Here is a 22,630-nt window from a genome sequence, read left to right as displayed (position 1 = left end):
GGGGGGTGTCTAAGGGGACACAGGGGGGGTGTGTGGAGGGACAGGAGGTGACACGGCCGGGGGGGGTGGGGGGGGATGTCACACCGCCTGTCCCCGCGGGACACATTCCTGGGGGCAGGTTTTTCCGGCTGGGCGGTGGCCCCGGAGGGGGGGGTGGTGGCCCCGGATGCCCGGGTCCCCTCCCGGATGCCCGGGTCCCCGACGTGTCCCTGTCCCCGTGCCCCCCCCCACCCCCCCTCACCGGGGGTGTCCCCGACGTGGCTTTGACGTCGTCACCTCCACAGGTCACCGGGGGACGGTGGCAGCGGATGAGTCAGGTGAAGGGGGGGGGGACGCACACGACGTCCCCTGGGGGTGCTGCCACCCAGATCGGGCCGGGGGGGGGACGACAACATGTTTTTTTTGGGGGGGGGTCCCATAGTTTAGAGGAGGGTGTGGGGGGGTGCCTGTGGTTTCGGGGCGGGGGCATGATTTTTTGGGGGGCTCCCATGCTTTATTTTGGGGCAACTGGGGGGGGGTCCCATGGTTTGGAGAAGGAATTGGGGGATCCCATAGTTTAGGGGGTGGCCGGGGGGGTCCCCATGGTTTTGGGGGGGGGGGATCGGGGGGAGTCCTATGTTTTTTTGGGGGGGGTCCCATGTTTTTTTGGGGGGCGATTGCGGGGGTCCCATGGTTTGGAGGAGGAATTGGGGGGGTCCCATCGTTTAAGGGGGGGGACCCATGGTTTTTTGGGGGCGTCCTACATTTTGGGGGGAGTCCCATGATTTTTTGGGGGGGTCCCATATTTTTTGGGGGTCGACTGGGGGGGTCCCATGTTTTGGAGGAGGAATTGGGGTGGGGGGGTCCTATAGTTTGGGGGGGGGGGTGGTCCTGGGTGCTGGTGTCCCATGAAGGGGGGGATCAAGGGGGGGTCCTATGGTTTTGGGCGGGGGGGGGGATGACCGGGGGGTTCCCCATGGGTTTTTGGGGGGGGGGGGGTGTGTGTGGAGTCCCATGGTTTGGCGGGGGGGTGTCCCAGGTGCCAGTGTCCCATGGAAGGGGGGGATGGGGGGGTCCCACGGTTTTGGGGGGGGGGTGGTGTGGTGTGTGTGTCTTGGTGTCTTATGGGGGGATGGGGCATGGTTTTGAGGGGGAATAGGGGGCTCCCCCATGGTTTTGGGGACGGGAGGGGGGGGATATCCTGGGTGCTGAGGTCCCTGACACCCCCCCCCCCCCCTTCCCCCCCCCCCCAGTGCCGTGTGGGACCCCCGTGCGCACGCGGGTGGTGGGGGGCGTGGGGGCGCGAGCCGGGCAGTGGCCCTGGCAGGCCAGCATCGCCTTCCGGGGCCGCCACGTCTGCGGGGGGTCCCTCATCGCCCCCGCCTGGGTCCTCACCGCCGCCCACTGCTTCCCCTCGTGAGTAACCCCCCCCCAGCACCCCAAAATGCCCCCCAGCACCCCAAAATACCCCCCCCGCACCCTCCAAATCCCTGACAGCGCCCCTAAACTGCCTCCCTGCCCCCCCCAAACACCCTTGCTTCTCTAAATACCCCTTGAGACAGCCCCCCCCCCCCAAAATCCCTTGGGGACCCCCCTTCTCCAAAAATCCCTTGGGACCCCTAAATCCCTTGGGGACCCCACCCCAAAATGCCTTGGGACCCCCCAGAACCCTCCCTGCCCCCCCCCCAGACACCCCCTGAAGTGCCCCCCAAATCCCTTGGGGACCCCCCTCAAATTCCTTGGGACCCCCAGACCCCTCCTCTGCCCCCCCAACCCCCCTCCAGACCCCTAAATACCAGCACCCACAAACTTCCTCCCAATGACCCCCAACCCCTCCCCAAATAATCGCCAACCCCCCTCCCTACACCACCAGACCCCCGCCTTGAGTCCCCATTACCCCCCCCAAAAACCCCTGAGACCCCCAACCCCCCTCCCTACACCCCTCAAATTACCCCCCCTGGACCCCCACCCCCCCCTTGGGACCCATTACCCCCCCAGAAACCCCCTGAGACCCCCAACCCCCCTCCCTACACCACCGGACCCCCCCTTGGGTCCCCATTACCCCCCTCAAAAACCCCTGAGACCCCCAACCACCCTCCCTACACCCCTCAAATAACCCCCCCTGGACCCCCACCCCCCCCTTGGGACCCCATTACCCCCCCAGAAACCCCCTGAGATCCTCAACCACCCTCCCTACACCCCTCAAGTAATCCCCCCCGCCCCCCCAACCCCCTCAAAAACCCCCGAGACCCCCAACCCCCCATCTTGCACCCCCGGACCCCTCCTTGGGACCCCATTACCCCCCCCAAAAACCCCTGAGACCCCCAACCCCCCTCCCTACGCCCCTCAAATTACCCCCCCTGGACCCCCACCCCCCCCTTGGGACCCCATTACCCCCCCAGAAACCCCCTGAGACCCCCAACCCCCCTCCCTACACCCCCCAAATTACCCCCCAACCCCCTTGGGACCCCATTACCCGCCAGAAAACCCCCTGAGACCCCCAAGCCCCCTCCCTACACCCCTGGACCCCCCCTTGGGTCCCCATTACCCCCCTCAAAAACCCCTGAGACCCTCAACCACCCTCCCTACACCCCTCAAGTAATCCCCCCCACCCCCCTCAAAAACCCCGAGACCCCCAACCCCCCATCTTGCACCCCCAGACCCCTCCTTGGGACCCCATTACCCCCCCAAAAAAACCCTGAGACCCCCAACCCCCCTCCCTACACCCCCCAAATTACCCCCCAACCCCCTTGGGACCCCATTGCCTCCCCCCCCCCCCCCAGCCCCCCTGGGGACACCCCTCTCCTTGGGAGACCCGGGGAGGGGGGGGTGTCCCCCCAGTGTCTGAGCCCCCCACTCTATGTGTGTGTCGTCCCCCCCCAGGGAGAACCCCCTCTCTGAGTACCAGGTGACGCTGGGGGTCCTGCAGCTCCTGTCCCCCCCCGCCGACGCCCAGGTGAGGCGGGTGGCCGCCGTCACCCGCCACCCCGCCTACCGCGAGGGGGACGCCATCGAGGGGGACGGGGACATCGCCGGGGACCTGGCGCTGGCCCGGCTGGACCCCCCCATCACCCCCACCCGCCTGGTGCGCCCCATCTGCCTGCCCGGCCCCGCCGTCCGCTTCCCCCCCGGCACCAACTGCACCGTCACCGGCTGGGGGGACATCCGCACCGCCGGTCAGTGTCACCGGCGCCACGCTTGGGAATATCCCGGGAGGTTGGGGACAGGTTGGGGACGCTTGGCGCCAGCTTTGGTGGCATTTGGGAGCATCTCTGGAGCTTGGGGACAGGTTAAGGACACCGTTGTCCCCAGGTTAAGTGGCACTAGGAACATCTGTGGAGGTTGGGGACACTTGCCACCGGATTTGGTGGCGTTTAGGAGCACCCATGGAGGTTGGGGACGCTGTTGTCACCAGGTTTGGTGGCACGGGGAGCTCCTCTGGTGGTTGGGGATAGGTTGGGGACACTTGTCACCACGTTTGGTGGCACTGGGAGCACCCATGGGGGTTGGGGACAGGTTAAGGGCACCGTTGTCCCCAGGTTTGGTGGCACTGGGAGCACCCATGGAGGTTGGGGACAGGTTGGGGTAACCGTTGTCCCCAGGTTTGGTGGCACCGGGAGCATCTGTGGAGGTTGGGGACAGGTTGGTGACATTTCCCACCATGTTTGGTGGCACTGGGAGCATCTATGGAGGTTGGGGACACTTGGTGCCAGCTTTGGTGGCATTTGGGAGCATCCATGGAGGTTGGGGACAGGTTGGGGACACTTGCCACCACATTTGGTGGCACTGGAGCATCTATGGAGGTTGGGGACAGGTTGGGGACACCGTTGTCCCCAGGTTTGGTGGCACTGGGAGCATCTATGGAGGTTGGGGACAGGTTGGGGACACTTGCCACCATATTTGGTGGCACTGGGAGCACCCATGGAGGTTGGGGACAGGTTGGGGACGCTTGGCGCCAGCTTTGGTGGCATTTGGGAGCATCTCTGGAGCTTGGGGACAGGTTAAGGACACCGTTGTCCCCAGGTTTAGCGGCACTAGGAACATCTGTGGAGGTTGGGGACACTTGCCACCGGATTTGGTGGCATTTAGGAGCACCCATGGAGGTTGGGGACGCTGTTGTCACCAGGTTTGGTGGCACGGGGAGCTCCTCTGGTGGTTGGGGACACTCGTCACCACGTTTGGTGGCACTGGGAGCACTCATGGAGGTTGGGGACGGGTTAAGGACACCGTTGTCCCCAGGTTTGGTGGCACTGGGAGCATCTGTGGAGGTTGGGGACACTTGCCACCGGATTTGGTGGCATTTAGGAGCACCCATGGAGGTTGGGGACGCTGTTGTCACCAGGTTTGGTGGCACGGGGAGCTCCTCTGGTGGTTGGGGACACTCGTCACCACGTTTGGTGGCACTGGGAGCACTCATGGAGGTTGGGGACGGGTTAAGGACACCGTTGTCCCCAGGTTTGGTGGCACTGGGAGCATCTGTGGAGGTTGGGGACAGGTTAAGGACACCATTGTCCCCACATTTGGTGGCACTGGGAGCATCTATGGAGGTTGGGGATGGGTTGGGGACACTTGGCGCCAGCTTTGGTGGCATTTGGGAGCATCTGTGGAGCTTGGGGATGCTATTGTCACCAGGTTTGGTGGCACTGGGAGCACCTATGGAGGTTGGGGACAGGTTGGGGACACTTGTTGCCAGCTTTGATGGCATTTGGGAGCACCCATGGAGGTTGGGGACAGGTTGGGGACACCGTTGTCCCCAGGTTTGGTGGCACCAGGAGCATCTATGGAGGTTGGGGACACTTGGTGCCAGCTTTGGTGGCATTTGGGAGCATCCATGGAGGTTGGGGACAGGTTGGGGACACCGTTGTCCCCAGGTTTGGTGGCACTGGGAGCATCTATGGAGGTTGGGGACAGGTTGGGGACACCGTTGTCCCCAGGTTTGGTGGCACTGGGAGCACCCGTGGAGGTTGGGGACACTTGTCCCCGGGTGCGGTGGCACTGGCGGCACCCGGGGGGGGGCGGGTGTGGGACAGGTCGGGGACAGCCTTGTCACCGGGGTGTCCCCGCAGGTCCCCTGCCGCCCCCCAAGACGCTGCAGCAGCTGGAGGTGCCGCTCCTCAGCCACCGGCGCTGCCGCTGCCTCTACGCGGGGACAGGGGACACGGCGGGGACAGGGGACACGGCCGCCTTGGGGACACCCGCCGGGGACACCCTCTGCGCCGGCTTCCCCCAGGGACAGCGCGACGCCTGCCAGGTGGGTGCCACCGTCCCCAACGTCCCCTCCCCCCGGCTCCGTGTCCCTCCCGCTCGCGGTGTCACCTCCGCCACGTTCCCCCATGTCCCCAACGTCCCCAATGTCCCTCCTCATCCTCCCCTGTGTCCCATCGTGTCCCCAACGTCCCCAATGTCCCTCTTCATCCTCCCCCATGTCCCCAACATCCCCCAATGTCCCCAATGTCTCTCTTCATCCTCCCCCGTGTCCCCATCGTGTCCCCAACGTCCCCCAATGTCCCTCTTCATCCTCTCCCGTGTCCCATCGTGTCCCCAACGTCCCCCAATGTCCCTCTTCATCCTCTCCCGTGTCCCCAACGTCCCCCAACATCCCCCAATGTCTCTCTTCATCCTCCCCCGTGTCCCATCGTGTCCCCAACGTCCCACAATGTCCCCAGTGTCTCTCTTCATCCTCCCCCGTGTCCCATCATGTCCCCAACCTCCCTCTTCATCCTCCCCCGTGTCCCATCATGTCCCCAACCTCCCTCTTCATCCTCCCCCGTGTCCCCAACATCCCCCAATGTCCCCATTGTCCCTCTTCATCCTCTCCCGTGTCCCAAACGTCCCTCTTCATCCTCCCCGTGTCCCCATCGTGTCCCCAACATCCCCCAATGTCCCCAACGTCCCTCTTCATCCTCCCCCGTGTCCCCATCCTGTTCCCAACGTCCCCCAATGTCCCCATTGTCCCTCTTCATCCTCCCCCCTGTCCCCATCGTGTCCCCAACATCCCTCTTTGTCACCCCGTGTCCGTCTTCATCCTCCCCCGTGTCCCAAACATCCCCCAATGTCCCTCTTCCTCGTCCCCAATGTCCCTCTTTGTCAACCCCTGTCCCTCCACGTCCCCCTGCGCCCCCCCAATGTCCCTCTTTGTCACCCCCCTGTCCCTCCACGTCCCCCCGTGTCCCCAATGTCCCTCTTTGTCATCCCCCTGTCCCTCTTTGTCACCTCCTGTCCCTCCATGTCCCCCTGCGCCCCCCCAATGTCCCTTTGTCACTCCCCTGTCCCTCCACGTCCCCCTGCGCCCCCCCAATGTCCCTCTTTGTCACCCCCCGTCCCTCCACGTCCCCCTGCGCCCCCCCAATGTCCCTCTTTGTCACCCCCCTGTCCCTCCATGTCCCCCTGCGTCCCCCTGATGTCCCTCTTTGTCACCCCCCTGTCCCTCTTTGTCACCCCCCTGTCCCTCCACGTCCCCCTGCATCCCCCCAATGTCCCTCTTTGTCACCCCCCTGTCCCTCTTTGTCAACCCCTGTCCCTCCACGTCCCCTTGCGCCCCCCCAATGTCCCTCTTTGTCACCCCCCTGTCCCTCCACATCCCCCTAATGTCCCTCTTTGTCACCCCCCTGTCCCTCCATGTCCCCCTGCGCCCCCCCAATGTCCCTCTTTGTCACCCCCCTGTCCCTCCACGTCCCCCCGTGTCCCCAATGTCCCTCTTTGTCACCCCCCTGTCCCTCTTTGTCACCCCCCTGTCCCTCCACGTCCCTCTTTGTCACCCCCCTGTCCCTCCACGTCCCCCCGTGTCCCCAATGTCCCTCTTTGTCACCCCCCTGTCCCTCCACGTCCCCCTGCGTCCCCCTGATGTCCCTCTTTGTCACCTCCATGTCCCTCCATGTCCCTTCCCCGTCCCACCACCGCCACCTCCCCCACCTCCACGTCCCTCTTCACCCCCTGGCCACGTCCCCCCCCCCCGCCGTCCACCACCGCGTCCCCTCCCCTTCCCCCCGCCTCCCCGGTCTCCCCGCGTCCCCCTGATGTCCCTGTGTCCCCGCAGGGTGACTCGGGCGGTCCCCTCTCCTGCCGGGTGGGTGACACCTGGCTGCTGGCGGGGGTGGTGAGCTGGGGGGAGGCCTGCGGGCTGCCCGGCCGCCCCGGCGTCTACACCCGCGCCGCCGCCCACGCCGCCTGGATCGCCGCCACCGTCCCCGAGGCCCCCCTGCGGCACCCCGACCTGGCCCCCGCCCCCGAGGACGAGGGACCCTGCGAGGACGAGGACGGTGACAACAACGGGCACCCGGTCACCTGGTCCCGACCGCTGCCACCCGACCACGGCCACAACGGCGCCCACCCGGCCGCTCGCCCCGGCCACCTCCTGCTGCTGCTGCTGCTGCTGCTGCCCCTCGGCCTGCGCTGAGGGGGGCGCGGGCACCCCCAGGGGCGGCTGGGGGCACCCCGAAGTGACTCGCGGCACCCCCAGTTGGCACCCAAAAGTGACTCGGGGCACCCCACGGTGGGGCATCGCACCCAAAAGTGACTCGTGGCACCCCAAGGTGGGGCATGGCCCCCAGAAGCGACTCGTGGGACCCCAAGTTGGCACCCAGAAGTGACTCATGGCACCCAAGGTGGGGCACGGCACCCAAAAGTGACTCACAGGACCCCCACTTGGCACCCAAAAGTGACTCATGGCACCCCAAGTTGGCACCCCAAGGTGGGGCACGGCACCCAGAAGTGACTCGCGGGACCCCAAGTTGGCACCCAAAAGTGACTCGTGGCACCCCAAGGTGGGGCACGGCACCCAAAAGTGACTCATGGCACCCCAAGTTGGCACCCAAGATGGGTGATGGCACCCAAAAGTGACTCGCGGGACCCCAAGTTGGCACCCAAAAGTGACTCGGGGCACCCCACGGTGGGGCATCGCACCCAAAAGTGACTCGTGGCACCCCAAGGTGGGGCATCGCACCCAAAAGTGACTCGTGGGACCCCAAGTTGGCACCCAAAAGTGACTCGTGGCACCCCAAGGTGGGTCACGGCACCCAAAAGTGACTCACAGGACCCCCACTTGGTACCCAAAAGTGACTCATGGCACCCCCAGTTGGCACCCAAGGTGGGGCACGGCACCCAGAAGTGACTTGCGGGACCCCGAGTTGGCACCCAAAAGTGACTCGTGGCACCCCAAGATGGGTCACGGCACCCAAAAGTGACTCACAGCACCCCCAATTGGCACCCAAAAGTGACTCGCGGGACCCCAAGTTGGCACCCAAAAGTGACTCGTGGCACCCCAAGGTGGGGCATCGCACCCAAAAGTGACTCGCGGGACCCCCAGTTGGCACCCAAAAGTGACTCGTGGCACCCAAGATGGGTGATGGCACCCAAAAGTGACTTGCGGGACCCCAAGTTGGCACCCAGAAGTGACTCGTGGCACCCCAAGTGGGGCATGGCACCCAAAAGTGACTCATGGCACCCCGACTTAGCACCCTCGATGGTCCACGCCACCCAAGATGGCTCATGGGATCCCCAACTTGGCACCCGAGATGGACCACGGAACCTGAGATGGCTGGTAGCACCCATGATGGCCCATGGGACCCCCAACTTGGCACCCGCGACGGACCGCGGCACCCGCCACGGCCCATGGGACCCCCAACATGGCACCCGAGATGGCCCATGGGACCCCCAACATGCACCCACGATGGACCATGGCACCCATGATGGTCCATGGCACCCACCATGGCTGATGGACCCCCGCTGTGACCCCCCAGGATGGCTGACAGCACCCAAAAATGCCTCGCCGCACCCCGACTTGGCACCCGCCACAGCCCGCGGCACCCACGACAGCCCATGGGACCCCCGACTTGGCACCCGAGACGGCCCATGGGACCCCCGACATGGCACCCACGATGGACCACAGCACCCATGATGGTCCACGGCACCCACCATGGCCGATGGACCCCCGCTGTGACCCCCCAGGATGGCTGACGGCACCCAAAAATGCCTCGCCGCACCCTGACTTGGCACCCGCCACGGCCCGCGGCACCCGCGACAGCCCATGGGACCCCCGACTTGGCACCCGCCATGGCCCATGGGACCCCCGACATGGCACCCATGATGGACCATGGCACCCATGATGGACCACGGCACCCACCATGGCTGATGGACCCCCGCTGTGACCCCCCAGGATGGCTGATGGCACCCAAAAATGCCTCACCGCACCCCGACTTGGCACCCGCCACGGCCCATGGGACCCCCAACTTGGCACCCGAGATGGCCCATGGGACCCCCAACATGGCACCCACGATGGACCACGGCACCCACGATGGACCATGGCACCCATGATGGTCCACAGCACCCACCATGGCTGATGGACCCCCACTGTGACCCCCCAGGATGGCTGACGGCACCCAAAAATGCCTCACCGCACCCCGACTTGGCACCCGCCATGGCCCATGGGACCCCCGACATGGCACCCATGATGGTCCATGGCACCCATGATGGTCCACGGCACCCACCATGGCTGATGGACCCCCACTGTGACCCCCCAGGATGGCTGACGGCACCCAAAAATGCCTCACCGCACCCCGACTTGGCACCCGCCACGGCCCGCGGCACCCGCGACAGCCCATGGGACCCCCAACATGGCACCCATGATGGACCACGGCACCCATGATGGACCACGGCACCCATGATAGCTGACGGACCCCGTCGTGACCCCCCCAGGATGGCTGACGGCACCCAAAAATGCCTCGCCGCACCCCGACTTGACACCCGCCACGGCCCATGGGACCCCCCGACTTGGCACCCGCCGTGACTCCGGCCACCCGTGACGGTTGGTGGCACCCACCGTGCCCTTGGGGCTCCCACCCCCCCCCCCACAATAAACCACGCAAGCACCCCCTCACCTCTCCTCCTTGATGGGTGCTGGGGGACACGCAAAGGGGGGGGTGCCCCCCCCCCCCCCCACACAAAGTCCTGGGGGGGGGGAATTTGGGGGGGGGGGGGTGGTGAAGGCTGAGGCCGGCCACAACTCGCCGCAGCGCCGCCGCCGCCCTCATTTCTTGGCCACCTTGGCTTGCTTGTGCTTGGGGGGGGCCCAGCGCAGGCAGATGGAGTCCACTGTTGGGGTGGGGGGGGGAGAAGGAGAAGAAAGTGAGAGTTTTGAGGGGGGGGGGGGGAGGGGGGGGAGAAGGGGGTTCGTTAAGGGTTAACGACGTACCGGTGATGGGCGGCTTCTTGTACTGGGCGCTCTTGAGGTGCTCCTCCACCAGTTTGGGGGTGACGCAGATGACGTGCTGCCCCTTCCAGTACTTGACCATGTTGAGGGACTGGAGGGTGCTGATGATGTCGGTCTGGGTGATGCTGGTCATCTGGCTGCCGGGGGAAGGCGGCGGGGGGGGGTTACTGGGAGCACTGGGAGCGCTGGGAGAGCTGGGAGGGGGGCACTGGAGGCACCTGGAACCTCCTCCGGTGCCCACGGCCCCGAGCTGCTGGAGATACTGGGCGGCTACTGGAGATACTGGGTGGCTAAAGGCGATACGGAGGAGTTACTGGTCTCAACTGGGGGGTTACTGGTCTTACTGGGAGGCTACTGGTCTTACTGGGAGGCTCTGGTGCCCTCCTGAGCTCCTTGATGGCGACGTCGGCCAACAAGTCCCTCAGGACCCGTCATCCCATGTTAGTGGGGGGTTACTGGAATCACTGGGGGGGCTACTGGTGCTACTGGGAGGCTACTGGTCTTACTGGGAGGTTACTGGGAGGCTACTGGTCTTACTGGGAGGCTACTGGTCTTACTGGGAGGCTCTGGCGCCCTCCTGAGCTCCTCGATGGCGACGTTGGCCAACAAGTCCCTCAGGTTCTCCAGCAGGGACCCGTCCTCCCACCTTACTGGGGGCTTCCGGGGGGGCTACTGGGAGTACTGGGAGGGGCTACTGGGGGGCTACTGGTCTTACTGGGAGGCTACTGGTCTTACTGGGAGGCTCTGGCGCCCTCCTGAGCTCCTTGATGGCGACGTCGGCCAACAAGTCCCTCAGGTTCTCCAGCGGGGACCCATCATCCCACCTTACTGGGGGCTTCCCGGGGGGCTACTGGGAGTACTGGGAGGGGCTACTGGGGGGCTACTGGTCTTACTGGGAGGCTACTGGTTTCACTGGCAGGCTCTGGTGCCCTCCTGAGCTCCTTGATGGCGACGTCGGCCAACAAGTCCCTCAGGTTCTCCAGCGGGGACCCGTCATCCCACGTTACTGGGGGGTTACTGGAATCACTCGGGGGGCTACTGGTGCTACTGGGAGGCTACTGGTCTCACTGGGAGGCTACTGGTCTTACTGGGAGGCTCTGGTGCCCTCCTGAGCTCCTTGATGGCGACGTCGGCCAACAAGTCCCTCAGGTTCTCCAGCAGGGATCTGTCATCCCATGTTACTGGGGGGCTACTGGGAGTACTGGGGGGCTTATTGGGAGGCTACTGGTCTCACTGGGAGGCTACTGGTCTCACTGGGAGGCTCTGGCGCCCTCCTGAGCTCCTCGATGGCGACGTCGGCCAACAAGTCCCTCAGGTTCTCCAGCGGGGACCCATCATCCCACCTTACTGGGGGCTTCCCGGGCGGCTACTGGGAGTACTGGGAGGGGCTACTGGGGGGGCTGCTGGTCTTACTGGGAGGCTACTGGTCTTACTGGGAGGCTCTGGCGCCCTCCTGAGCTCCTTGATGGCGACGTCGGCCAACAAGTCCCTCAGGTTCTCCAGCGGGGACCCGTCATCCCACCTTACTGGGGGCTTCCCAGGGGGCTACTGGGAGTACTGGGAGGGGCTACTGGTCTTACTGGGAGGCTCCTGGTCTTACTGGGAGGCTCTGGTGCCCTCCTGAGCTCCTTGATGGCGACGTCGGCCAACAAGTCCCTCAGGTTCTCTAGCAGGGACCCATCATCCCACGTTACTGGGGGGTTACTGGAATCACTGGGGGGGCTACTGCTGCTACTGGGAGGCTACTGGTCTTACTGGGAGGCTACTGGTCTCACTGGGAGGCTCTGGCGCCCTCCTGAGCTCCTTGATGGCGACGTCAGCCAACAAGTCCCTCGGGACCCGTCATCCCATGTTACTGGGGGGTTACTGGAATCACTGGGGGGGCTACTGGTGCTACTGGTCTTACTGGGAGGTTACTGGGAGGCTACTGGTCTTACTGGGAGGCTCTGGCGCCCTCCTGAGCTCCTTGATGGCGACGTCGGCCAACAAGTCCCTCAGGTTCTCCAGCAGGGACCCGTCATCCCACGTTACTGGGGGGTTACTGGAATCACTCGGGGGACTACTGGTCTTACTGGGAGGTTACTGGGAAGCTACTGGTCTTACTGGGAGGCTACTGGTCTTACTGGGAGGCTCTGGTGCCCTCCTGAGCTCCTTGATGGCGACGTCGGCCAACAAGTCCCTCAGGTTCTCCAGCGGGGACCCATCATCCCACCTTACTGGGGGCTTCCCGGGGGGCTACTGGGAGTACTGGGAGGGGCTACTGGGGGGCTACTGGTCTTACTGGGAGGTTACTGGTTTCACTGGCAGGCTCTGGCACCCTCCTGAGCTCCTTGATGGCGACGTCGGCCAACAAGTCCCTCAGGTTCTCCAGCAGGGATCTGTCATCCCATGTTACTGGGGGGCTACTGGGAGTACTGGGGGGCTTATTGGGAGGCTACTGGTCTCACTGGGAGGCTACTGGTCTTACTGGGAGGCTCTGGCTCCCTCCTGAGCTCCTCGATGGCGACGTCGGCCAACAAGTCCCTCAGGTTCTCCAGCAGGGACCCGTCATCCCACCTTACTGGGGGCTTCCCGGGGGGCTACTGGGAGTACTGGGAGGGGCTACTGGGAGGCTACTGGTTTCACTGGCAGGCTCTGGTGCCCTCCTGAGCTCCTTGATGGCGACGTCGGCCAACAAGTCCCTCAGGTTCTCCAGCGGGGACCCGTCATCCCACGTTACTGGGGGGTTACTGGAATCACTCGGGGGGCTACTGGTGCTACTGGGAGGCTACTGGTCTTACTGGGAGGTTACTGGGAGGCTACTGGTGCTACTGGGAGGCTACTGGTCTCACTGGGAGGCTCTGGTGCCCTCCTGAGCTCCTCGATGGCGATGTCGGCCAACAAGTCCCTCAGGTTCTCCAGCAGGGACCCGTCATCCCACCTTACTGGGGGCTTCCCGGGGGGGCTACTGGGAGTACTGGGAGGGGCTACTGGGAGTTCCCGGTGCCCACCTGAGGTCCTTGATGGAGAGGGTCCCCCGGAAGTCCCTCAGGATCTCCAGCAGCACCCAGGACCAGTAGCTGCGGTAGCTGAGCTTGCCCAGGTCCGACAGCGGCTTCTCGGGGGAGCCCACCGTGCTCTCCAGCTTGGACAGCTCGTAGCCTGCCGCGGGAGGTGGCCACCAAAGCTGGGTGGTGGCCACCACCCATTTGTGGGGGGCAACACCCCCCCCTCCCCCACCCCCCCCGCCCCCTTGGGCATCCCGCCGCCCATCTTCCGTGTCCCACCACCCAACTTTGGTGTCCCGCCACCCTTCTTTGGTAGCCCACACCCATCTTTGGTGGCCCACCAGGCGTTTTGGTGCCCATCACCCTTCTTTGGCGGCCCCCCCCCCCCCATCTTTGGTAGCCCCCACCCACCTTTGGCATCCACTCCCCCTCCCCCCACCCCCAGCTTTGGTGGCCCCCCCACCCATCTTTGGTAGCCCACACCCATCTTTGGTGGCCCACCAGGCGTTTTGGTGCCCATCACCCTTCTTTGGCGGCCCCCCCCCCCATCTTTGGTAGCCCCCACCCCCCTTTGGCATCCACTCCCCCTCCCCCCACCCCCAGCTTTGGTGGCCCCCCACCCATCTTTGGTAGCCCCCACCCACCTTTGGCATCCACTGCCCCCCCCCCTCCCCCAGCTTTGGTGGCCCCCTACCCATCTTTGGTAGCCCCCCACCTATCTTTGGTAGCCCACACCCATCTTTGGCGTCCCCCCACCCATCTTTGGCGTCCTACCACCCATCTTTGGTGGCCCACCATGCGTTTTGGTAGCCACCACCCATCTTTGGTGGCCACCCCACCCGCCTTTGGTGGCCGCCATCCATCTTTTGTGTCCCCCCACCCATCTTTGGCATCCCACCCCCCCTCTTTAGTGGCCCACCACCCACCTTTGGTGGCCCCCCCACCAATCTTTTGTGTGTCCCCACCCATCTTTTGGCGTGCCACCATGCATTTTGGTAGCCCCCCACCCCTCTTTGGTAGCCACCACCCATTTTTGGTAGCCACCCCCTCTCTTTGGGATCCCCCCACCCGTCTTTGGCATCCCACCATGTATTTTGGTAGCCCCCCACCCGACTTTGGTGGCCACCCCCTCTCTTTGGCATCCCCCCACCCCTCTTTGGTAGCCCCTCACCCATCTTTGGCGTCCCACCACCCATCTTTAGTGGCCCACCACCCATCTTTGGTAGCCACCACCCATCTTTGGTGGCCACCCCCTCTCTTTGGGATCCCCCCACCCATCTTTGGCGTCCCACCACCCCTCTTTGGTGTCCCCCCCCTCCCGTCTTTGGTGTCCCGCCATGCATTTTGGTAGCCCACCATGCACTTTGGTAGCCCCCCCACCCATCTTTGGTGTCCATCACCCATCTTTGGTAGCCACCACCCATCTTTGGTGGCCACCTTCTCTCTTTGGTAGCCCCTCACCCATCTTTGGCGTCCCACCACCCATCTTTAGTGGCCCACCACCCATCTTTGGTAGCCACCACCCATCTTTGGTGGCCACCCCCTCTCTTTGGGATCCCCCCACCCATCTTTGGCGTCCCACCACCCCTCTTTGGTGTCCCCCCCTCCTGTCTTTGGTGTCCCCCCATGCATTTTGGTAGCCCACCATGCACTTTGGTAGCCCCCCCCCCCCCATCTTTGGTGTCCATCACCCATCTTTGGTAGCCACCACCCATCTTTGGTGGCCACCCCCTCTCTCTTTGGTAGCCCCCCACCCCTCTTTGGTGTCCCACCACCCACCGTTGGCGTCCCACCACCCATCTTTGGTAGCCACCACCCATCTTTGGTGGCCACCCCCTCTCTTTGGGATCCCCCCACCCCTCTTTGGCGTCCCACCACCCCTCTTTGGTGTCCCCCCCTCCTGTCTTTGGTGTCCCGCCACGCATTTTGGTAGCCCCCCCCCATCTTTGGTGTCCATCACCCATCTTCGGTAGCCCCCACCCATCTTTGGTGGCCACCCCCTCTCTCTTTGGTAGCCCCCCACCCCTCTTTGGCGTCCCACCACCCCTTTTTGGTGGCCCAACCACCCCTTTTTGCCGTCCCCCCCACCCCTTTTTGGCGTGTCCCCCCCCCTTTTTGGTGGCCCAACCACCCCTTTTTGGTAGCCCCCGACTCACTGAAGGCGATGAGGAACTTGCCGTAGCCCCGCCGCTGGTAGGGGGGCAGCGTCAGGATACAGGCCACGTTGTTGCCGTCGGGCGACTCCTTCTCCTACCCGGGGTGGGTGGGGGTGACACGTGGGTGCCAGGCGGGTGATGTCACCGGGGGGGGGGGGACGACACAGGGGGGCCACAGAGAGGGCGGGGCTAGTGGCCCACCTTGGAGAAGTAGCCGACGATGTGGGCGCCCTGACGGTCCACCTCCGTCAGGAGGTAGAAGACGAAAGGTTCCACGTCGAAGTAGAGGGTTTTGTGGTCCAGGAAGAGCTTGGCCAGCAGACACAGGTTCTGGCAATAGATCTGGGAACGGGGGGCAGGGTGTCACGTGACGTGGCGTGACATCGCGTGACGTGGCGTGACATCGCGTGTCATCCCCCCCCGCCAACCCCCCCCACCTACCTTGTGGTCTTTGCCGTCCACCTCGTAGACGGAGATGTTGCTCTTGCGGTAGATCTCCCGCCCCGGCGGCTGCCGCCATTGGCACTGGCCCTGGGGAGATGGGCACGGCCCGGGGTCACGCGTGTGTGTGTCCCCCCCCCGACGCATCACGCGTGTCCCCCAGACACGTCCCGTGGGTCTCCGTCCCTCCCCCACCCCGCGGAAGCGTTGGCGCGCGCGTCGAGATCTGGCGGCTCCGAGGCGGAGCTGGGGCGGGCCCGGGGCTCTGGGCGTTGTGCCCCCTCCGCGTCCCGCCTGCGTCACCACGTGTCCCCTCGTGTGTCACACGCGTGTCAGAGGCGTGTCCCCTACCAGGGGGAGGCGGTAGGTGCTCTCGAAATTCGCGTATTCGAGGCAAAATTTGTGGATCCGGAGCTCGGGCTGCCCCAGGCTCTGTGTGTGCATGTCCCTCCGTGGCCCTGTGTGTCCCCCCATGTCTCACACACACGTCACACACGTGTCAGAGGCGTGTCACACGTGTCAGAGGTGTGTCCCCTACCAGGTGGGGGCGGTAGGTGCGCTCGAAATTCGTGTATTCAAGGCAAAATTTGTGGATGCGGAGCTCGGGCTGCCCCGGGCTCCACGCGTGCGTGTCCCTACATGGCCCTGTGTGTCCCCCCATGTGTCACACACACGTCACACGCGTGTCACACGTGTCCCCTACCAGATGGAGGTGGTAGATGCGCTTGAAATTCGCGTATTCAAGGCAAAATTTGTTGATGTGGAGCTCGGGCTGCCCCAGGCTCTGTGCGTGCGTGTCCCTCCGTGGCCCTGTGTGTCCCCCCATGTGTCACACACACGTCACACACGTGTCATAGATGTCACAGGCGTGTCCCCTACCAGGTGGAGGTGGTTGGTGCGCTCGAAATTCGTGTATTCGAGGCAAAATTTGTGGATGTGGAGCTCGGGCTGCCCCAGGCTCCGCACATGCGTGTCTCTACGTGGCCCTGTGTGTCCCCCATGTGTCACACACACATCACACGCGTGTCACACGTGTCACAGGCATGTCAGAGGCGTGTCCCCTACCAGGTGGAGGTGGTTGGTGCGCTCGAAATTTGCGTATTCGAGGCAAAAGTTGTGGATGCGGAGCTCGGGCTGCCCCGGGCTCTGTGCGTGCGCGTCCCTCTGTGGCCCTGTGTGTCCCCCCATGTGTCACACACACGTCACACGCGTGTCACACGTGTCCCCTACCAGGTGGAGGCGGTAGGTGCACTTGAACTTCACGTATTCAAGGCAAAATTTGTGGATGCGGAGCTCGGGCTGCCCCGGGCTCCGCGCGTGCGTGTCCCTCCGTGGCCCTGTGTGTCCCCCCATGTCTCACACACACGTCACACGCGTGTCACGCGTGTCCCCTACCAGGTGGAGGCGGTAGGTGCGCTCGTACTTCATGTACTTGAGGCAGTACTCGCAGATCCAGAGCTTGGGCTGTTTCCCGTAGTCCTCGGGGAAGGGGGAGAAGTACCAGGCGTCGATCTCGAAGTGCCCGATGTGGATCTTGTCCACGTACTTCACCTTCGTGATCTGGGGACGGGGGACGTCACCCGGGGGCGGGGGTGGGGACACGGGACACCCTTGGGGACACCCCCACCCCCCCCCCACACCCCCCCAGGGCCTTGGGGACCACCCCACCCCCCCGCCACCATCCTACCGGGGACTCACCGCCTCGTGCTCCTTCTCCAGCGCCGCCGTGGTGGGGTCCATCTCGGCGTAGGTCTGGGGAAGGGCTCCCAGTAACGCCCAGTAACGCCCAGTAACACCCAGTAGGGACTCAAGTAAACCCCCCCCCCACCACCATGGCCTCCCTGCTGCCCCCCCCCCCCCCCCCGCCAACGCCCTCCCAGTTCAATTCAATACCCTCCCAGTGCCCCCCAGTTCAACTCAACGCCCTCCCAGGGCTCCCCAGTCCCTCCCAGTGTCTCCAACACCCTCCCAGTGCCCTCCCAGTGCTCCCCAGTCCCCTTCCAGTTTCTCCCAGTCCCCTCCCAGTGTCCCCTAGTCCCTCCCAGTCCCCTCCCAGTGCTCCCTATCACCCTCCCAGGGCCTCCCAGTGCTCTCCAGTCCCCTTCCAGTTTCTCCCAGTCCCCTCCCAGTGTCCCCTAGTCCCTCCCAGTCCCCTCCCAGTGCTCCCCATCACCCTCCCAGTGCCCTCCCAGTGCCTCCAACACCCTCCCAGTGCTACCCAGTCCCCTCCCAGTCCCCTCCTAGTGCCCCCCAACACCCTCCCAGTGTTTCCCAGGCCCTCCCAGTGCCCCCTAGTCCCCTCCCAGTCCCCTCCCATCGCCCCCAACACCCTCCCAGTGTTTCCCAGGCCCTCCCAGTGCCCCCTAGTCCCCTCCTGGTCCCCTCCCATCGCCTCCAACACCCTCCCAGTGCTCCCCAGTCCCTCCCAGTGCCCCCTAGTCCCCTCCCGGTCCCCTCCCATGGCCTCCAACACCCTCCCAGTGCTCCCCAGTCCCCTCCCATTCTCTCCCAGTCCCCTCCCATTCTCCCCCAGTCCCCTCCCAGTGCCCCCCAACACCCTCCCAGGCCCTCCCAGTGCCCTCCCAGTGCCCCCTAGTCCCCTCCCATCGCCTCCAACACCCTCCCAGTGCTTCCCAGTCCCTCCCAGTCCCCTCCCAGTGCCCCCCAACACCCTCCCAGGCCCTCCCAGTGCCCCCTAGTCCCCTCCCAGTCCCCTCCCATCGCCTCCAACACCCTCCCAGTGCTTCCCAGTCCCTCCCAGTCCCCTCCCAGTGCCCCCCAACACCCTCCCAGGCCCTCCCAGTGCCCCCTAGTCCCCTCCCAGTCCCCTCCCATCGCCTCCAACACCCTCCCAGTGCTTCCCAGTCCCTCCCAGTCCCCTCCCAGTGCCCCCTAGTCCCCTCCCAGTGCCCTCCCATTGCCTCCAACACCCTCCCAGTGCTCCCCAGTCCCTCCCCAGTCCCCTCCCATTCTCTCCCAGTCCCCTCCCAGTGCCCCCTAGTCCCTCCCAGTGCCCCCCAACACCCTCCCAGGCCCTCCCAGTGCCCCCCAACACCCTCCCAGGCCCTCCCAGTGCCCCCCAACACCCTCCCAGGCCCTCCCAGTGCCCTCCCAGTGCCCCCTAGTCCCCTCCCAGTCCCCTCCCATCGCCTCCAACACCCTCCCAGTGCTTCCCAGTCCCTCCCAGTGCCCCCCAACACCCTCCCAGTGCCCTCCCATTGCCTCCAACACCCTCCCAGTGCTCCCCAGTCCCTCCCAGTGCCCCCTAGTCCCCTCCCATTGCCTCCAACACCCTCCCAGTGCTCCCCAGTCCCCTCCCATTCTCTCCCAGTCCCCTCCCAGTGCCCCCTAGTCCCTCCCAATGCCCCCCAACACCCTCCCAGTCCCTCCCAGTGCCACCTTCTGGACGTGGTTGATCTCGTCGTGCTTGCGTTTCTGGTTGCGGGTGATCTTGCGCTCGGGCTGTTCCCCCCCCAGCTCCCCCAGGAACTGCTCGGCGCTTTTCTGCACCGCCTCCTTCAGCGTCTTGCTCAGCGCCAGCCGGTTCTTGTCCACCCACTCGTCCAGCCGCCGGTTAACTGGGAGCACTGGGAGCTTAGCCCCGGGGAGCTGGGGGGTCGCCGTCCCGTCCCACCCCGCCTTTACCCCATCCCAGTACCGCCCAGTACTCACAGCCCACGTAGTGGACGTAATACTCCTCGCGGCCCTCCTGCTCGTTCAGGCGCGACTGGATCACCTCCGCCGAGTCTGCGGGGGGGGAACTGGGACCAGTAAGAGCGAACTGGGACCGGCCAGAGCAAACTGGGACCAGTAAGAGCGAACTGGGACCGGCCAGAGCAAACTGGGACCAGTAAGAGTGAACTGGGACCGGCCAGAGCAAACTGGGACCCGTCAGAGCACAAACTGGGACTGGCCGGAGAGAACTGAGACCAGTAAGAGCAAACTGGGACCGGCCAGAGCACAAACTAGGACCAGTAAGAGCGAACTGGGACCCGTCAGAGCACGAACTGGGACCGGCCAGAGCACGAACTGGGACTGGCCGGAGCGAACTGGGACTGGCCGGAGCGAACTGGGACTGGCCGGAGCGAACTGGGACCCGTCAGAACACAAACTGGGACTGGCTGGAGCGAACTGGGACCAGTAAGAGCGAACTGGGATCGGCCAGAGCACGAACTGGGACCAGTAAGAGCGAACTGGGACCGGCCAGAGCACAAACTGGGACCAGTAAGAGCGAACTGGGACCGGCCAGAGCACAAACTGGGACCAGTAAGAGCGAACTGGGACCGGCCAGAGCAAACTGGGACTGGCCGGAGTGAACTGCGACCAGTAAGAGCGAACTGGGACCCGCCAGAGCACAAATTGGGACCAGTAAGAGCGAGCTGGGACTGGCCAGAGCAAACTGAGACCGGCCGGAGCGAACTGGGACCCGTCAGAGCACAAACTGGGACTGGCCGGAGCGAACTGGGACCAGTAAGAGGGAACTGGGACCGGCCAGAGCACAAACTGGGATTACTCAGAGCGAACTGGGACCAGTGAGAAGGAACTGGGACCTGTCAGGGTGCAAACTGGGACCCGGCCGGAGCGCAAACTGGGACCAGTAAGAGCGAACTAGGACCCGCCGGAGCGCAAACTGGGACCGGGCGGAGCGCAAACCGGGACCCATCGGGGCAAACTGGGATTACTCAGAGCAAACTGGGACCGGTGAGAGGGAACTGGGACCCGTCAGGGCGCAAACTGGGACCGCCCAGAGCTAACTGGGACCCGGCCGGAGTGCAAACTGGGACTGGGCAGGCACACGGCGAGCCCTCTCCCAGTATGGACCAGTGCAGGGGGAGGGCAGGGGGCTGGTCCCAGTTCTCCCAGTCCCGCTGTGATGGGATTTATACTGGTCCCAATCCCACTGTAACAGGATTTATACTGGTCCCAGTTCTCCCAGTCCTGCTGTGATGGGATTTATACTGGTCCCAGTTCTCCCAGTCCCAGTGTTCCCCCCCCACCCCAGTTCCCCCCAGTTCCCCCAGTCCCGGTGTTCCCCCCCTCCCAGTTCCCCCAGTCCCGGTGTTCCCCCTGCCCCAGCTCCCCCCCAGTCCCAGTGTTCCCCCCAGTTCTCCCAGTCCCGGTGTTCCTCCCCTCCCAGTTCCCCCCAGTTCTCCCAGTCCCGGTGTTCCCCCCGCTCCCAGATCCCCCCAGTTCCCCCAGTCCCGGTGTTTCCCCCCCGCCCCAGTTCCCCCCAGTTCTCCCAGTCCCGGTGTTCCCCCGCTCCCAGTTCCCCCCAGTTCTCCCAGTCCCGGTGTTCCCCCCCTCCCAGATCCCCCCAGTTCTCCCAGTCCCGGTGTTCCCCCCCTCCCAGTTCCCCCCAGTTCCCCCAGTCCCGGTGTTCCCCCCCTCCCAGATCCCCCCAGTTCCCCCAGTCCCGGTGTTCCCCCCCTCCCAGATCCCCCCAGTTCTCCCAGTCCCGGTGTTCCCCCGCTCCCAGTTCCCCCCAGTTCTCCCAGTCCCGCCGCCGCGCTCACGCCAGGTCCCGTCCGCCCGCCGGCACAGATACGTCTCCCCGATCTCCACCGTCACCTCCGCCTCCCGCGGCGCCGGCGGCGAACCCGAGGAGGCCGCAGGGCCCCTCCCGGCTGCCGCCGCCGCCGCCGCCTCTTCGGGGCCTCCCCCACGGGGTCTCCCCCCCTCGGGGCCGCTTCCGCCGCCCCCCGCCGCCGCCGCCGCCGCCTCCGGGCCCGGCCCGGGGCCGCCGCCGCTCGGGACGGCCGCCGCCGCCGCCTCCGCCATGTCCGCCCGCACCGGCCGTCGCGCCGGAAGCGACGTCAGACGCGCGACCAAAGCGTGGCCGTGACGCGGGGGGGGGGGACGGGACACGACCCGTTGCTAGGAGACGGCGGAGGGCGCCTAGGGGGCGTGGCCTCGAGGGGGGTCAGTGGGCGTGGCCTCGTGTTGCTGGGAGACGGGGAACGCGCCCGGGGGGGCGGGGGCGGGGCGAGGGCACAAGGGGGCGTGGCCTCGCGTTGCTAGGAGACGGCGGAGCGCCGGCTCCCCCCCCCCCCTGCGCTCCCGGTGCTCCCAGTGCTCCCAGTAAGCCCCGGTGCGCCCCCAGTTCCCTCCCAGTGCACCCCAGAACCCCCCAGCGTCCCCCAGTTCCCTCCCAGTGTCCCCTGGTGTCCCCACGACCCCCCCATTGTCACCCAGTGCCCCCCAGTTCCCTCCCAGTGTCTCCCAGTGCCCCCCAGTTCCCTCCCGGTTCCCTCCCAGTGCCTCCCAGTATCCCTCAGTCTCCTCCCAGTGCCCCCCCAGTCCTCCCAGTGACCCTCCCAGTCCCCCCCCCCAGTGTCTTCGTGTCCCTCCCAGTGACCCCCAGTCCCTCCCAGTCCCTCCCAGTGGCCCCCCAGTCCCTCCAGTGCCCCCTCCCAGTGACCCCCCCAGTCCCCCCCAGTATCTCCCAGTGCCCCCCCAGTCCCTCCCAGTGCCCCTCCAGTCCATCCAGTGTCCCTCCCAGTGCCCCCCCAGTGTCTTCATGTCCCTCCCAGTGCCCCCCGCAGTCCCCCCCGTGCCCCCTCCCAGTGACACCCAGTCTCCTCCCAGTCCCTCCCAGTGCCCTCCCAGTGCCCCCCCAAACCCTCCCAGTCCACCCAGTGACCCCCAGTCCCCCCCAGTGTCTCCCAGTGCCCCCCCAGTCCCTCCCAGTCCCTCACAGTGCCCCCCCAGTCCATCCAGTGTCCCTCCCAGTGCCCCCCCAGTGTCTTCATGTCCCTCCCAGAGCCCTCCCAGTGCCCCCCCAAACCCTCCCAGTCCACCCAGTGGCCCCCCGTCCCTCCCAGTGCCCCCCCAGTCCCCCCCATGCCCCCTCCCAGTGACCC

General features: G+C 65.4%; 2 protein-coding genes across 2 annotated transcripts; one reads left to right on the top strand and one right to left on the bottom strand.

Moving 5' to 3' along the window:
• The first annotated feature begins 166 nt into the window (after nucleotides 1-166).
• PRSS8 (serine protease 8) lies at nucleotides 167-8,413 on the top strand. The gene is made up of 5 exons (XM_063319224.1): nucleotides 167-317; nucleotides 1,233-1,395; nucleotides 2,863-3,155; nucleotides 5,046-5,230; nucleotides 7,016-8,413. The coding sequence occupies exons 1-5, from the start codon at nucleotides 167-169 to the stop codon at nucleotides 7,373-7,375; spliced, it is 1,152 nt and encodes a 383-aa protein (XP_063175294.1). The 3' UTR covers nucleotides 7,376-8,413.
• Nucleotides 8,414-9,901: 1,488 nt separating this feature from the next.
• On the bottom strand, nucleotides 9,902-21,560 carry KAT8 (lysine acetyltransferase 8). Its single transcript, XM_063319243.1, has 11 exons — nucleotides 21,284-21,560; nucleotides 19,443-19,517; nucleotides 19,170-19,348; nucleotides 17,469-17,522; nucleotides 17,166-17,330; nucleotides 15,771-15,860; nucleotides 15,531-15,671; nucleotides 15,330-15,423; nucleotides 13,177-13,327; nucleotides 10,169-10,323; nucleotides 9,902-10,068 (listed from the first exon to the last, which is right to left on the bottom strand). Exons 1-11 carry the CDS (start codon nucleotides 21,546-21,548, stop codon nucleotides 10,004-10,006), a joined length of 1,434 nt encoding a protein of 477 aa, XP_063175313.1. The 5' UTR covers nucleotides 21,549-21,560; the 3' UTR covers nucleotides 9,902-10,003.
• Between the last annotated feature and the right edge of the window lie 1,070 nt (nucleotides 21,561-22,630).

Source organism: Chroicocephalus ridibundus, chromosome 32 (assembly GCF_963924245.1).
Source record: "Chroicocephalus ridibundus chromosome 32, bChrRid1.1, whole genome shotgun sequence".
Classification (NCBI taxonomy): domain Eukaryota; kingdom Metazoa; phylum Chordata; class Aves; order Charadriiformes; family Laridae; genus Chroicocephalus; species Chroicocephalus ridibundus.
The sequence above is the reverse complement of the archived record's forward strand: the minus strand, read 5'-3'. Positions and strand labels throughout refer to the sequence as shown.

Bases quoted from the DNA above. Each gene is read 5' to 3' on its own strand.
- PRSS8 (XM_063319224.1), top strand. From the start codon at position 167: ATGCCCGGGTCCCCTCCCGGATGCCCGGGTCCCCGACGTGTCCCTGTC. The intron at 1,396-2,862 runs GTGAGTAACCCC...GTCCCCCCCCAG, and splicing joins GCCGCCCACTGCTTCCCCTC to GGAGAACCCCCTCTCTGAGT. The intron at 3,156-5,045 runs GTCAGTGTCACC...GTGTCCCCGCAG, and splicing joins GGGGGACATCCGCACCGCCG to GTCCCCTGCCGCCCCCCAAG.
- KAT8 (XM_063319243.1), bottom strand. From the start codon at position 21,548: ATGGCGGAGGCGGCGGCGGCGGCCGTCCCGAGCGGCGGCGGCCCCGGG. The intron at 13,328-15,329 runs GTGAGTCGGGGG...CTCCCGCGGCAG, and splicing joins CAAGTTCCTCATCGCCTTCA to GCTACGAGCTGTCCAAGCTG. The intron at 10,069-10,168 runs GTACGTCGTTAA...CCACCCCAACAG, and splicing joins CAAGAAGCCGCCCATCACCG to TGGACTCCATCTGCCTGCGC.